Below are 16633 nucleotides of genomic sequence, written 5' to 3'. Positions count from 1 at the left end.
GACTACTGGGAACTGTGACATTCATTTTAAAAGAGTCATAAATACAGTAGGTTGAATTATACTGTTAGTAAATATTTTTGTAGTGTATTTGTCCTTTGAAAACCCTAAAGTTAATCGCAGTCTGTTTGGGGCAGTGTTTAAATCTAGTTTGAATACAGTAGTTTTCCCATTTATGTATCTGTCCATTGTCCGAAGGTTGCTGAAGTTCAAAACAACCCTTTTTATAGCTTAGATTCTGTAGGTTTGTATCTAAAAGTTACAGTATGTTTTCATAGTACTTCAAAGTCTTCTATCTCAGAAGTTCAAAGAAAATGTATTTCCTCATGATATGACCACTTTAAACAATATTTTGGTTTGTCTGAAAGATATTTTTGTCGTGCTTCAGGGAAAAACTGTACTGGCCACTGCAATAACAGTTCCCTTGGTGAACCATTCCCCAAGCCCATAACAATTTTTCATTGTTTCAGTTTGTCTATTGCCTCACTCACATTTTTGTGGTGCCCTGTTTGTGTGTGCAGAGCAGTACACTAGTTATATTCCAGTGTGTGCTTATAAGTGTGTGTGTGTGTGTGTTCTCTAGATGTGCCTTCGGCCCCCTCTATCGAGCGCGTGGAGCCTTATTCCAGCACAGCAATGGTGGAGTTTGATGAGCCTGCCTCCATGGGAGGAGTGCCTATCCTTAAGTACAAGGCTGAATGGAGGATAGCAGGCCAAGACTGGACTTACAGAGAGTATGACGTTGAGGATGGTAAGTATCCAACACACACACGTGCTATAATAACATTTACTCCGAACTGTAAGCAATGAAGAGAGAAAAGCAAGATAAATGAGGCCTTTGGGAGGACATAAAAGTTTTTTCTCATTTGTATGAAGGTCTTGTTTTTATAGCATTGTTTTGTACCGAAGTTACAACAGATTCTTAGATAGTCGTATTAGGATAGGGGTTTTAACTGAGTAACTGAGTAAATTTGAATGTCTTGAAGCAGGGAAGATTTCTGCAATTTTCTGTCTCTGCTGAAAGCAAAAATGCTGTGAAATAAAACCACAGCCAATAATACGGTGTGCATACTTTCTCGCACTCCATATGTACTCCATATTGCCCTTTTGTTGCTTTCCTTGAGCAATTTGTGCCGAAGATTGATTCCGCCTAAGAGTAAATTGTGCAATTTAAAATAAGAATTTTCAAAGTAAGAAGGTGCATTTCGAGATATTAAGTCACACTGTGCGACTTAAGTTCATAATTCTGAGATATAAAGTCACGTTACGAAGTCAAGTAGGATTAATAAAATTCTCAATTGTGAGATCACACAAAAGTCACATTATAAGTCACAATGCAAGACAAAGACACTGCGAAATACAAACTAACAGTTAAAAGTAACAGTCACAGTTTTGAAATATAAATTCACAATGCAAAATACAGTTATACACATCAAAGTCGCAATTGCTAGATATAAAATCACATTGTGAAATACAACGTTGCAGCTTCAAGAAAGTCTCAATGGCCAAATATTGTTACATGTTTGAATATGGTGGCTTTGTCAGAAATTCAGCAACAATTACAAAGTTGTATTTTTACATTGAAGTCAGTTCGCAATTGCGAGATATGTAGTTGCAAATTAACCTGACTGCCAGATGGAAACGGGCTTCCATAAAGTTGTGTGATATCTGATGTTTCTTAAATGACACAATCAGCCTCTCTGAGGTATCTGAAAATGTTGCAGCTAGTTAGGACAGAAAGTTTGAATAACAAGGAAGAGCTTTTATTCTTGTCAATTTGTCGCTTCACGTCCAGCTAAGATGCTGTCTTGCACTTAAAGAAGAAAACAGCAGTTTCTATGACGCACAAACAGCCAGCCTCCTTCAATATAATAACTAAACACTATCCGCAGCTGCTAGCCATTTCAAATTGTGGCATAATAACCTTCCCCACTGCCATAAAAACCCTTTCATTGGCGATATTGCTTTGCGAGCATGAAACACATAGCAGAGTTGACCAAAAATAGAATGTGCGAATGTGAGAAAGGGACAGGGTTCACTTGAATGCTAAATAAGAGTGCTCTGAGCAGTTGTCACAGCCTGACATGTGCTCTGTTTGTCTGTGGGTACTGTCTGTCTCTCGGGGTGGCGGGGAGGGGGAGAGATGTCAGTTTGCTCACTGCTGACAGCCGTTCGCTCTGCCAGACCTCCTTGGGACATGCGTCAGAACAAGACACACATACACGAACGCAGCCTTTCACGAATCAGTCTACCAGCCACCTACACACACACAAACCCCTGCTCAGCCAATGTCTTTTTGATCACTCAACCTTTTGTCAGTCAGTCTCTAATGCATTAGACTGGCATATGATACAGTCTCAAACACAAGGTTCCTGACTGAATGAGTACAAAAAAAATCACAAACAGAACATTTCTGGTCATTGTTGATGAATGATTGATGTATTATATCAAAAACACATTCTTTTGCAATTGTTCAAATGGAGAACTTTTAAGGTTAAATTGTGGGTGATATTATGGAAAACTATGAACTACATTTCATATTTCATAACATAACTAAAAAATAGTGATGAACAGTGAGCTAATACTGACCTAATACATGCTATTGCAGCATGACTGCCATTGTTCTTTAAACAGTCCTGTACATACACTACATTTCAAAAGATCGGGGCCAGTACAATTTATTTGTATTCTTTTGTTCCACAAGGATGTGTTAAATTGATCAAAAGGGACAGTAAAGACTTATAATGTTTTATAATGTTATGAAAGATTAAAATAAATGCTGCAATTTTGAGCTTTATATCCATCAAAGAAAAGAAAAATCACATTTTTTACAAAAACATAAGCATCACAACAGTTTTATTTTGCTGTGATTATAATATGAAATGTAAACTAAGCAGCAAATCAGCATATTAGAATGAAAATGTATTTTCAATTACACAGAATTATAATTTTACAAACTTTTTGAACAGTAAATGCAGCATTTGTGTGCAAGACATTTTTCTAAATGTATATTAAATAGTATATAAGTCAGGGCTGGGGCTAAAATTCATCCCTGGCAAACCCAGCCTATCTGGCCCATAAGTTCCCGTGAATGATTTTGCTGGGAATAGAGCCTTAAATTAGTGTAAATAAATAAAACTAGGACAGGGACAGATAATGATGGATTTTATTGAATTTACTGCAAATGCACTTTTGTCACACATAAATGCACTTGGCAGTAAAGCAATGATTTTGAGCTAGGATGTAGTAAAGAAAATTTACTGCTTTTAAATGTTGTCATCATTTACTTACTCTCATTCCAAACCTGTGTGACTTTCTCTCATCTGTGAAAAACAAAAGAAGATAGTTTGAAGAATGTTGGCAACCAAACCATTTTGGTAAGGCTACTATTTGATATTGTATGGACAAAAACAGACTCAAATATTTGTATTTTATGTTACAAAGAGAAATTCATTCAGGTTTGGAATGACATTAGGGTGAGTAAACTATCTCCTTTTTACGCCTTTAAAAACAATCATATTTTTCAAGATTTAACACCTAATTTATGTAAGACACTGATATCTATCTTTCATGAGGTTCTCATTGAAATTACATTTAATTAAATTTCATTAGATCCATTAAAAAGTTTATAAAACATTTAAAGAGAAAAAAGCTTTGTCCTTAATCCATGGGATCCAGGCTTTAAAGCTGTTTTGATGAATTATCCTTTAATTACCCAAATGACATTTTAACTGAGTTTACCTGTAGGCTAGTTTCATTTAACTGTAAAATCACGGTAGTCACAGGTAAAAGCATGCTCCTTATTACCATGGGGATTATGGTTTCAAAAATCAATAAATAATAATAAACTATTGAATTTGTAATAAATAAAAAAATATTGTAAACACATGTAGAAAATCTAAAAACAGCCTCTATAAAAGTGATTTATATTCTGCAATATTTAATATAAGTAATAAAATGGCAACATTTTTAATGAATACATTTCTGCCAAAACACCATATTTCTTCACTGTTAGTAGGTAAATTATGGTTGTGCTAGAGTGACAAGTTTGTAGTTGTGTGTATTGCCGTTTTCCAATTTACTTCGTCATGTATTTACATGCCATATCACACGATTGTATAAAACAAAATTCAAAGTGCCGTTCATCACTTCATAGAGCAGCAGAAACGCAGTGACGTTCGCCAGCGGCAGCGCTGTGTGGTTATTCACCTTTTTCAGTTTCCTATTAGCTAAAAAAAACCCAGCACCTATTATGGACACAGTCTATGAATATGGAGGAGGGTAGGTCTATCTCGCTTTGGCCTGTCAATTCAGAAGACAAACTAATTGGCCTCTGTCCCTGCATGACAGGCCTGTCTGTGGCAAATAATAAATAAATAATGTATCGGCCCCAAAGTGTGTCCGCCCACCGGGAAAATGCCAATATGCCCGATTACCAGTCAAGCCCTGGTATAAAAGTTGGGGTTAGTTTACCCCAAAATTTTAATTAGCCCAGGATTTACTCGCCCTCAAGTCATCCTAGGTGTATATATAACGTTCTTTTTTCAGAAGAATAAAAGTTGTTATATTAAAGGTCCCGTTCTTTGCGATGCCATCTTTCAAACTTTAGTTAGTGTGTAATGTTGCTATTAGTGCATAAATAATACCTGTAAAATTATAAAGCTCAAAGTTCAATGCCAAGAGAGATATTTTATTTAACAGAAGTTCCCTTTCAAAGCCTACAGCGTACGGCCGGTTTGGACTACAGCAGGAAGTGGAGGAATGTAATGACGTCACTATAGAACCGTTTGTTGACTAACCCTCCGCCCACAAGCACACGCAAAAAAGGGGGCGTGTTCTTGTTGCTCTCCCACGTGGAGAAGAGTGTGCATTCAGTGCTTGCATCTCCCCGTTATGATAAGAGGCGGGACCTTTCCGGGCAAAGTGCGCTAAGCTGCTGTCCAATCACAACACGGGAAGCGCTGGCCCAATCAGAACTCGTTACGTATTTCTGAAGGAGAGACTTCATAGAACAAGGAAATCATCAGACCGTTTTTAGGACAGAGGAAACAGCGCTGTACAGATAAGTAAATTTTGTGAAAAATACTGTGTTTTTTTACACGCGGAACATGAACTCGTGTTATATTGCACACTGTAAACATAATCAAAGCTTCGAAAACACTCGAAGAATGGGACCTTTAAAAAAGACCTGGCTAATCCAAGCTTTATAATGGCATTGACTGCTGCTCTGTTTTTAAGTCCTTAAAAATGCATCTGTCCGTCAAATAACTTGCTCCACATGGCTCCGGGAGGTTAATAAATGCCTTTGAAAGTGAATTGATTCATTTATGTAATTAAAGGGGCCCTGGAATGATTTGAAACAATATTTTAAATTGTTCTCTGATATCTAAATAGAGGGTATGTGGCTTATTTAAGGGGAAAAATTGTCCAGATACGGTTTTACAGGTCCATTTCAAACCCTAGAAATTGCACCTAGGATGTAATCCTCTGTTTTTGCCTTATTTGGAAGGGTCGTGAATATTAATGCAGAGTTCTGCTCTGATTGGCTGTTTCACTCCATTACTGCTCACATCTAACACATCTATAGCCTACCATCCATCATGGCAATGATTTTACAATGATAGCTTCTGAACTTTGAATCACGAACTGAACTGGTTATCGCGTAAATATGTTGTTTACAGTAACGTTACAGTTTGACAGTAGAGTACTGATTTAAAAGTAGATTTATTTAGCCAAACAAAGTAATGAAGAAGCCACTTAAAATAGTCAGTGTCATGTTTACTACTCACCCGCTGCAAAATAATCATACTTCAGTTCTCAAAAATATATATTTATTTAACAAATTGACTAGAAGCCTTGTCAAATGACTGTTGTTTCAACTTAGATGGTGGTGAAGGTGACGTTAGCTACAATGATCGACTGAGCGATCTGTAAGCAACTAAACAGTAGTAGTAAACATAGTTAGCTTCTGAGTTATGTGTTAAAGCTACACTGTGTGATATTTCCCCCCTTCTAGCGGTGTAAAGGTGTATGACCATCCAGTGAATAATAGTTTCTGTTCCTCTCCGTTCTGATTTCGTTTTAACTCCTACGGTGGCCGATTTAGTCCAAGATTAACATGGCAATCCCCCTCTTCACATTCAACACGGTGCCATCGAGTGTTAAAACGCGAAAGGGCGAAGCTTGAATTTATGGGTATGTCCCTCTTTGGCTAATGTACTTTCAAGATGGAGGGGCAACATGGCGACCAGCATTCGAACCCCTCACCCGTATGTATTTTCAATGGCATATTATAAACTTACGAGAATACTTTATACCTTGAAAGAAGTAAATATACATTAATGAGCACATATATTTTTGAAAGAACTAAGTGTTTTAGCTAAGAATAAACTAAAAAAGTTACACAGTGTAGCTTTAATGATGAAATATAGGCTAATTTAGATTTCAATTCGTCAAAAGAGATCGACATACATATCTACTGTTGTATTTTATGACAACACTGGCAGGAAATAATATTAACCTTGTCATTTGACAAACTGTTGTGTGATCTACTTGGAATGTCCAATATTAGCATCTTGCGTTGAATCTAGACAACACAGGGGATATTATCATAATGATGTCTTACTAAAAAACCTTCAATTTAATCTGAAATGGGTTTGACAGTCAAGAAGTGGATAAAATCACTACTTACTGTTTGCAGGAATATGGTTGGACTCGGCCCTTTCTTCAGTTTGAAACGCTGAGTGAATCCTGCTATATTGCCCCAGTTTAGAACTCTCCGTGGTGAAATGGGCCGAGCAAACGAACAACTTTGAATTAAACTGTTGCGGTATCCTGCCATTTTCGCTATCCTCACGTGACGCTTGTTTATCTGCTGAACTCCCGACGGCTGTGCACTGCGCAGTTCCGTCTGACAATGAACATTGGCTGACATGCAAATTTTAGGGGCATACATATTAAGGATCCCAGCGATTGCATCACATGTGGCGTTATGTTGAAAATTGTCTGTTTTTCCGTGGTGTTTTTCACAAACAAGATTTACATATGAAGTAGGAGGCAATTGTGTTTGAGACTTCAGTGTACTGAACTCTTTTTATTTAACTATGGCAAGGTTAATACAATTTTTCATTCTAGGGCACCTTTAAAAAAATATACATATTTATATACTTTATTTTGGCCGATCGCCTTCCATATTCAGTTAATGGAAAAAGTGTTGAAAGTGCCTCTGCATTTCAAAGGCTTACGTGACCAGTTACGCTCATCAGACGTCACGTACGCATCTTTAACTCTGGTAAGGCACTTTCAACACTTTTCCAAGGCCTGCGATCGGCCGGAACTTTAATTCAAAACGTTTTAAATATAGATATTTTTCTTACACAAAAGAAACGATTTGCTTCAGAAGGCCTTTATTAACCTCCCACAGCCGCGTGAAGCATGTTATTTGATGGACAGACGCATTTTTATGGACTTCAAAAACAGAGCAGCAGTTACTGCCATTATAAAGCTTGGATTAGCCAGGGCTTTTTTAATATAACTCAACTTATATTCGTCTGAAAGAAGAATGTCATATACACCTAGGATGACTTGGGCTAATTTTCATTTTTGGGTGAACTATCCCTTTAATATCTGGATATTCATATTTTAGACAAAATGTGACCAGTTATTTTTGTCCAATGTAATTAGAGAACCAGAACTAATGGGTGTTTTATGCAAAAAAAATTTGGAAAACTTCTGAATAATGACTTGCATTGAGTAATTGTTTTAAGATCCAACTAAAATGTATTTCACAACAAAACTGAAACTCAAAATGCTTTGCAGGGTCTTTTGGGAAAATGATAGAAAAGTGATGACTTGGCCCACACACTATCTTTGCCCACAGGTCTACCCACAAAAAGTCCTGCAGACTTTCTCAGAAGTAGAATAACCCATTATTCATTGTTTCACTCACCACTTGTCCCATGTGTATTTTATTTTTCTATTTCATATATATTCTTATCGGTTATACTTTTTTTCTCACAGTATCTATTTCCATTCTGCAAATGTTCCCTTAAAATCTTTTTTTATATTTATTTATTTATTAATTTGAGCCTGTTTAACAAACCATTCAAGCAAATCTGTTCTCTGTAATGCTACAAATCATGTGCTGGAGTAATGTGCAATTTGATAAAGTTATTTGGTATGTCATATAGGTTTGGTATATGCTTTGTTAAAACTAGACATGTTTATTCATCTTATTCTATCTTTTTATGTCCGATATTTTATTGGAGCTCTAAATCTGTCCAAATCAGGTCTCAACTTAATCACTATTGTTGGGCTGAAGCCAGAGACCACATACGAGATCAAGATGTCAGCCATCAACGGCAAGGGTGAAGGAGAGAGCAGCACCCCAGAAAGCTTCAAAACCCAACCTGTCCGTAAGTGCCTCTTTCTTCCTTTCGTTCTTTCTGTCTTTCTCTCTCTCAGTCCCACTTTATCATATGACCCTAGCACTCTCCTTACCCATCAACCCCCCCTTCTCAGTGCAGCAGCAGACCTCACTACCCACAATGCATCCCTGCCCTGGACCCTGCTGGATCTCACTCCCAGGAGATGCATTGTTTGTCCTGTGTGTACTTCTGTATTTATATGTGGATGTGCGTGTTCACTTTAGTGTGTGTCTGTGTGTTCAAACAATTTCCTGATGACCATTGTGTCACTGCAGCCTCTCACCTCAGCGGTGCTTCCCAGTGATGTGGCACTCCTCCCTGTCTGCTGGTGCCAGCATGTGCCAGGCAACAGCTGTGTTTCGTGTCTGCTGAGAGCTGTGTGCTCTGTTAAGTGTCGTCCATGTTGATTGGGCACTCTTCTGTAGAGTAGATGATGAAACCCTCTTTAACCATCATATCCACCATCAGATCAGGATCATACTCTGGGAAATTGTAATGTCAATAATAAGAAGCAATGATATTTTGCTTTTGTACAGCAGTATGCTGTAATATGGAACAGTTGAAGATGGTATTTCTCAGGTTTAACTAGTTTAACAGTAGTTTTATTGGTTCTGCTCTATATAGTCAGTCGATGTGCTATGAATGCAAGCCTGTTTCTGCCTCCGATAAAATGAAAACTGTTATTTATTTTAATGACTTTATTTTTAACATTCTATCATAATAACTTTAACTTTAGGGGCCGGATTTACTAAACAGGGCAAATTAGCGTGAGAGCACATTTCCAAAAAAGCGCAGAGGGGAGAGTTAAGTTCTATGCATGATCTACTGATGACACGAAAATTAAAGCACACAAATGAAACCGGATCTTTTCCATAATGACCAACGCAATCTACCAGTTAGCATCTGGTTTAAGACATGCTTTTTTGGCGGTAAATAATGCCGCAAACACCAGTAAAAATTGATGAGTGCAAACATTAGCAAATCATCTTGCATGACTGATTTAAATACTCTCCTCCCATCAATTGTGTGTCGGAAAGCGAAACTCCTACAAATGCATATGCAATAAGGTCAGCAGCCACAATAACTGTGCCCACTCCTTTTCAGCATAGATTTTTCACTGTGCGTCCTTTTAAGGGTGCACTGTGTAGTATTTTTGCAGTAAAATATCCAAAAAAAAACACTAGGCCAGTGTTATATATTGTGTTCAGTTGAGTACTTACAATACCCCTAAGGTTAAATAAAAAATAAAAAAAATTGTAAATTGTGAGAAAATTGCTATTTTAACCAAGGAACTTGTCTGAGGGAGTCGCCTGTCAATTGCGTTATATCTGTCTTACCCTCGGTTTCCGTTTTTATTTGGCAGAAACACTTTACTCTTAGCAGTGTACAACAAGTGTCACAGCAGCCGCTGAGCGAATGCACAGAGTAACGTCATAACATCATTTTAAACACACTTAAATGTATCTAATATAATCAACGGAGCTGCGTTACCTTATACTCATGAGCGGAAATGGCGCCAGCGACTGTGTCCCGTCATAATAAGTCCTGCTCCTCGCGAGCTGTGTGTTGCGTAATAATCGCTCCAGCGGCCTTACTTAGCTTCCTCAACACTCTGTCCTGCACTGCTTCATACTACTGTAACTTTAATAATCACATCCATGAACATGACTTCTGCCCAAGTCCTATTTTCCACCGACTGTGAGGTGAAGAACACATGTCCCAAGATTCTGCGCTCCAACTTGGCATCATCAAACTACGCCTTTGTTTTGAATAGGCGCCCTCTGGCGGATGGAAAAATTACAGACTTCAGCTTTAAATCCTGCCAGTAGTTTTTTAACGTCAAAAGAGGGTTTGCCCTGACACAAGCTGTTAGTAAATCTTGCCCTAGATCTCATAATCATGACTTGTTCTTAATTGTAACATTAAACCTCAATTATGACTTTATAGCTCACAATCCTGACTATTTCTCACAATTAAGAATTATTCTCATAAACTTTATCTCATAATAGTGGCTATTTTTCATAATTGTGCCCTTGTAATTCACAATTCAGACCATAGTTCATAATTGCAAATATTAAAAATGACAACGTTATTGCCCAGACAAGTTGTTAGTCTAGTCCCAGACTAAAATGCAAACAAAATCTGAACTGTCTCAAAGTAACTTGCTATCAGTGCTATTGTTTGTCTCAAGATACACAGCAATAGTAAAAAAAAAAATATTTCTAAAATGTAGTTTTTTAACTACTTAAATGTCCTCATTTGAGTAAGGCCTAATCCTGTCTTAATCTAATCCCTTTCTATGAAACCAGACCTCCTAATTGGGACTTTTGCCCCCAGTTTCATAGACCAGGCTTAAGCCTAGTCCCAGACTAAAATGCATGTTTGAGCTGTTTTAGCTCAAAGCAACTTGCTTTGAGATATCTTTAAATATGTCACTGCCATTGTATTTTCTCAAGATGCACAGCAGTAATATTTTTTCTTAGGCATGTTTATAAGAGCTACCTACATTTATTGACCTGGCTTAATCTAATGTCTAATCTTAATCTAATTCATTAATCCTGGCTTAATCTAAGACCTGTGTGTGAAACCGGGCCTTTATGTCACAATGTCGATTTATTTATTTATTTTTAAAATGTATCTCACAATTACCTGTTTAGGGTGGAAACAGGCTTCCATGGCGATATAAGAGTGAAGTGAGGTGAAATATGAGGATGGTTTGCAGAGCGTGAATGCAGAGCTCCCCAAATTAATGAAACATCATCCTTATTTAGATTTTGCAATGAAGTTTTCAAAATTCCTACAAATCTACTGGTTTAATTACTGCATGTCGCACGAAGCCGTTGGCTCAGAATGTTCCACTCAGAAGCAGATTAGAAAAGTCAGTTTGCAAGAAATGTGGGATGAGCAGAAACACAGTTCAACTTTGATTATTCAATTTCCTCTTGCACTCGCAGGGATTAAGTGACTAAAGTTTAAATTGCAGAAATAGTCTTTTTCCTTGTCGCTATATTAATCCAATTTATTGATCCAATTCAGTTGATCCATCTCAAAAGCATTTTGTAATAACATTACAAAAAAAGAAGTCATGCGGCAGTAAGCTTGATTTCCATTTGAATACCCAGAAGCTTAGAAGGGAATCTTTCAAAAATGGATAAAAATTTAAAATAACACAAAACAAAACTTGTTTATTCTTCTATTGGGAGTACAATAGCTCATGGCAGGAGTGAATTGCTCCATTGATGTAAGTCAGAGACAGGCTGACATGAATTCTTATCTTATTTTTCTTATCATATTTCATCTTTGCTTCAACACTCCCTGTTTTCACCGTCCCCACATTCACTCGAATGCCTGCTCTCATTTCACAACAGCTAATTGGGTCACCCAGTTTTGCCATTTTGGCACTTAGCAAGCCATTCACATAGTGTAGTCTGGCTAAATGTGAGTTAGCAAGGTGATTTTCTCACTGCTTTATAAGATGAACCCCAAAATGGCAAATTGGAATTGGCCTCCACTCATTCTTACTTATTCCTAATCTCATGTTCACTGTTTTTTTTTTTATGATTCTCATCATGTTTTCCATCTTGTTTTGTTCCACTGGACATCAGGCTTCCCTTTCAAAAGTAAGTGTTCCATCTCTCTGCTCTCTTTCTTTCACATTTCTATTAGTTTTTTTTCCCCCATTTACTTCCATTTCAGCCATTGCAACACTCCTGCCAAATGTATTAGTAAGCCTTTAGAGAAGGTAGTAAAAGCTTGTAGCTTGTTTTCTTTCCTACGTTTGAAAGAAGTTGTGTATATGGATGAGCTCATCCCTTTTTAAATAGCTAATAGACTGTTACTTTAGTCATGAACCTTGATTTGACCTTTAGTCAAATGGTCATTTTAATTTACTGAGAGGGGGTGTTCTTTTCTAAAGAGCATTTGATTGGATTGGAGTCATTGGATGGCTCATTCATATTTTTGGTGTGTATCTGCTAAAACCTTTTATAGGATATAGATGTGGACATGGACTAGACGATTCATGAATTTCATGGTGTCTTCAATGAAGAATTTATTGAGAATTAAATGTGTTTTTTTGCTTCAAGTGGACTCAACGCAGTTAAACTTTCACTGGATTTAAAGCACGTTTTGATTATAGCCTGTGCTTTAGAGAACTGACAGCTCACATTATATCTGTTGTTGTACTTTCCAGATGGAATTCCATTCTATTACTCAAACAAGGATAAAGTTTTGCAAGATCATTCAAACCAGTCCTTCTAGTCCTCGAGGCCTTATTGAGAAAATTGCCTTTTTTCTAAAGCCTACAGTAAATATGCACCTGGTTCAACTCAATTATGCTACATGGAGGAATTAACTTGATTAATTGAATCAGGTGTGTGTTAGGTCGTGGCATGAAACTAAAATTTGTTGGGGCTCCCTCGGGTGTGTTGATTAAAAGTCACCATTTAAACTTACATGCTAGGACGTTAGTCTAAAAGATGGATGTTGGTATAGATTCTCCTCTAGTCAAAGTCATCTCTCCAGTTATCTCTCCATTTCCCTTCTTAGTACTTTACATAAAATCCACAGAAGCCTCAAAACAAGCTCTTTATTTCACTCTTGTAGGAACCTTGGTGTTTATTGGGTCTTTAATAAACAGCATAATTTGGTGTTTTGAATATCACCCAATGTGTTTTTAGAATAATAGCTCAACACATAGTTTGTGTGAGGGTGATTGTTTTGCAAGAAGTAATTGTGAAACAGTCAATCTGTAAAATGTTATCAATCAAAACCGAATGACATAGTGATGAAGCTTTTGCTAATTTAATTGACGTTTTTTTCTTGTTGTGGCTCTCTATTGTTCTCATTGTCCCTGGCAGGGATCATTTGACTGTGGAGGCCTTCTCGTGATCATTACACAGTGGAATAAAAAAAGAGGCGATGGGCAAGGCAGAGACCGTATCTCGTAATGGTATTGTGATGTGGTCGTGTTCAGATGAGATTGATGGCGTTGTCCGCTCTTTCTCCGGAACTATACCTGCGTGAATTTAAGAGGTGATTGGCGGCACAATGATCCAGGAACTCCAAAACACTTACTAATCATTTATCAAATTGTACATGACAAACCGAGACCGCCGTCAGCATCGACACTTGTCAAATTATGGCTCGCATCTGGTGACAGTCCAGATTGGGTTTATTTGTCACGTGTTCCCAAACCAAAACGAAAATCATTTCTGAAGCAAATCTTCAGAAGAAATCCTAACAATAGCGCAGTTTTTCTGCGAGCTTTCTTTTCTCTCTTTGCATATGAACAATCGTTATCAAGTTGTTTATCTCAGAAACAATGAGTTTGCTATATCTAGGGCATACAACGACTTCTTAAAGCAATAATTCACTCTAAAATTATGTCATCCTTGTGTCTTTTCCAAACATCTATGCTATTATTTTCTCAATGTCCTTGCTTTAAAAAAGCAAAAAAAAAGTTTTCAGCAGCCTCAGTTGATTTGCTGGTCTTAGATTAGGTCTTAGAAGGTTTCTTGGGTCGTTTTAGAGGGGTTTTGGGCACTTTTCAACAGCTAAACCAATTAAACCAGCTATACAGATTGGCCAGGCTGGGCGTCCAACTTAGATAGTTTTTGTTTTAGGATTCGCAAATCTTTTTCTTTACACTAATGTCCGCTTATAGTAACTACTCACCTAAAAAGTGGCATAAAAGTAATTCTTAGCGACTTTACAAACAAAATATGTCATTATTCGCTCTCAAACTGGTCATTTAACTGCCATTGTAAACAGCAAGTCGGAAATTATTCAGAATAGCTCCTTCACAGACAAAAAAACAATGCCGTTTTGGAGCAACATGAAGGTGAGTAAAATAATCACCTAATGAAATTTTTTGGGGTGAACTATTGCTTTAACAGTTAGGGAAGTATGACAGATCGACTCTATTTATTATAAAACAGCAGAATGTCTGCAGTGAGTGGCATAGTTTGACATAGATGGAGCTCCAAGTAAGATGTACGGTAGCGCTCATAGGTGCTTGTCAGAGATTTATCACCAGAGGCCATCCTGCAGTCTCAGCCAATGGAGTGCCCTAGAGTGCTGAAGGAAGAGGGGGACGACACAAAAGCTATGTTGCCGGTAGCGTGAGTGACTCTTTCTCTCCTCCAGAGCAAAGATCCGTGCAGCCACAGAAATCGTAAAAGAGCACTATATAATTCACATTACTGCGGTATGTGCTGCAGGGACCAGCGATTCAAAGCAAGAGAGCTCCCTCTCCATTTTATGTGCTATGAGCGTGAATGAAGAGGCTGGAAATGTGTATGGAGATGGAGTGGTGACAAAGCTAGGTAGGCTCGTCACGTAAGCGATAGAGCCAAAGCGATGGACACCTCTGGGAGTTTTCTGATAGATAATGGCACCTCTGCAGCATACTGCAGTAGGGTCATCTTGGGTGACAGCTAAAATATTCATTAGGGACTCTTGCCATGACTGTGTGCCAGGCTCTCTGATTGCCAGCCTGTGTGTGGGTCACCCCGCTCTCAGTGGGCAGGTAGACTTCACTGACAGAGCCTTCTTTGATATGAATGTGATTGCCACAGACCGCAAAGGATCAGAGAGCACTGCAGCAGCACTGCACATATAGCGACTAAGACAATAGGAGATTGTACGTAAAGTACGTTGTAAGTTAAATGAGCTCAGCTCAGGACTCAATGCTAAAATCGAAGGCCAATTTAGGCATTCGACCTGATTTAGTGAAAAATGTAGGTAACATGCAAATTCTGTCAGATGGGGATGTTTGGAGCCGATCCTTTTGTCTTCATTGTTGATTTTTATGTTTTAAACGTTGGGCCTTTAATAAATTGCAATGGAGAACATCTCCGCTTTCGTAAAAAACAGCCATTTAAAGTCCAGCTAAATTGATTTGGCTCAACTGCCCAAAGCAAAGATGAAAATACATATGCAATATTATTATATTTGTATATAGTTTTTATTAATTATATTTTCATAAATGTTTATTAATAATTCAAAATATTAGTAGTGCATTATTTCCTCAAAGTAATTTTGCAATCTAAAACATTTAAATGAGCAAATAAATAATAAAAATACTGCAGTTTTATATCATTAATGCTTTTGTTGTTGTTTCCTAATGATCATTTACTTATTGTTCAGTTCTGTCTCAAATACAACCCAACTTATAAAACCAATCCTTATCAATAACACTTAATGCGGATCCACTTTATATCAGGTTGCCTTAACTACTGTTTACTAACATTTCAATTTTAATAATTTGCTACAATGCACTTATTATGTACATACATGTTTTTATATTGTACTTACATGTTAAACACCTGCATGTAATTACATCTGTAATTCATTTATGTAATTTTATTTATAATTACACTTTTTACACTTCACTTACACCTAGCCCTACCCATAAACTTACCCACACCACCACACCTGTCCCTAACTCTACCCGTATCCCACCTCAATATCAGCAAAAGTGTGTGCAATACAATTTGAACAAAGTAAGGACATTGCCACTTATGTTTGATGCAAGTACATAGTACTTAAGGCCACCTAATATAAAGTGGGACCCTTAATGCAATCAGAGTGGGAGATGGAAAGTAGACTGTAAAACAGTTTACGTGGCACTTCATCAGATTGTGCTGAGTAATTTAGTACTCCTGAGAGATGGTTTACATTAGGTCTATTGCCTGGCACATCTGGTGGCTCTCAGTAGTTTCTCTGCTTCAGTGCTGGTGAATACAGCTCTCACAGATAGAGACACAGGCCGGTGACCTAGCAGATGGTCCACGTCCTCAGGTGGAGTTCTGGAGTGCTTTAATTGTGATCACCACTGCAATGGCATTAACACCCCCTTCATTCCCCTTGACATGAAACACTTACGATATGATAATCCTTATTATTCTGCAGAGCAATTTTCTTCTCTGTCTGAGACTCTGCATGCTTTGAACCTCGCCCTCTGCTCTGTGATATCTACAAAGCACTACACAATATAACTGCCCCTAAGCGTTTCATCAGACCACAGCGGATAATACAGTTCCATTTAAGCATGTTTTTTTATCTGCAGAGCTATAGACCAAATTGTAGAAAAGTAGTGTTTTGTTAGATCAATAAGCCTGCAGTGACTAGTTTTGTGCAAGTTAAAACACTGGAAATCAGAGAGAAGAGACAGTTGAGCTCTTTTTTAATCAACGTGGTATTGAAGG

The 16633-nt window shown here is 37.6% G+C and overlaps 1 protein-coding gene across 6 annotated transcripts in view; it reads left to right on the top strand.

Moving 5' to 3' along the window:
* Positions 1–16633, top strand: part of ncam1a (neural cell adhesion molecule 1a) — a 274586-nt gene that overhangs the window by 220817 nt on the left and 37136 nt on the right. For all 6 annotated transcript variants that reach the window (XM_067424257.1, XM_067424256.1, XM_067424258.1 and 3 more), the window contains 2 exons: positions 581–748; positions 8286–8411. In XM_067424257.1, the coding sequence (XP_067280358.1) occupies positions 581–748; positions 8286–8411 (294 nt within the window). The remainder of the gene's footprint in view (positions 1–580; positions 749–8285; positions 8412–16633) is intronic.

This window comes from Pseudorasbora parva, chromosome 18 (genome assembly GCF_024679245.1).
Source record: "Pseudorasbora parva isolate DD20220531a chromosome 18, ASM2467924v1, whole genome shotgun sequence".
In the NCBI taxonomy this organism is placed as follows: Eukaryota; Metazoa; Chordata; class Actinopteri; order Cypriniformes; family Gobionidae; genus Pseudorasbora; species Pseudorasbora parva.
This window is presented reverse-complemented; position numbering and strand designations above follow the sequence as displayed.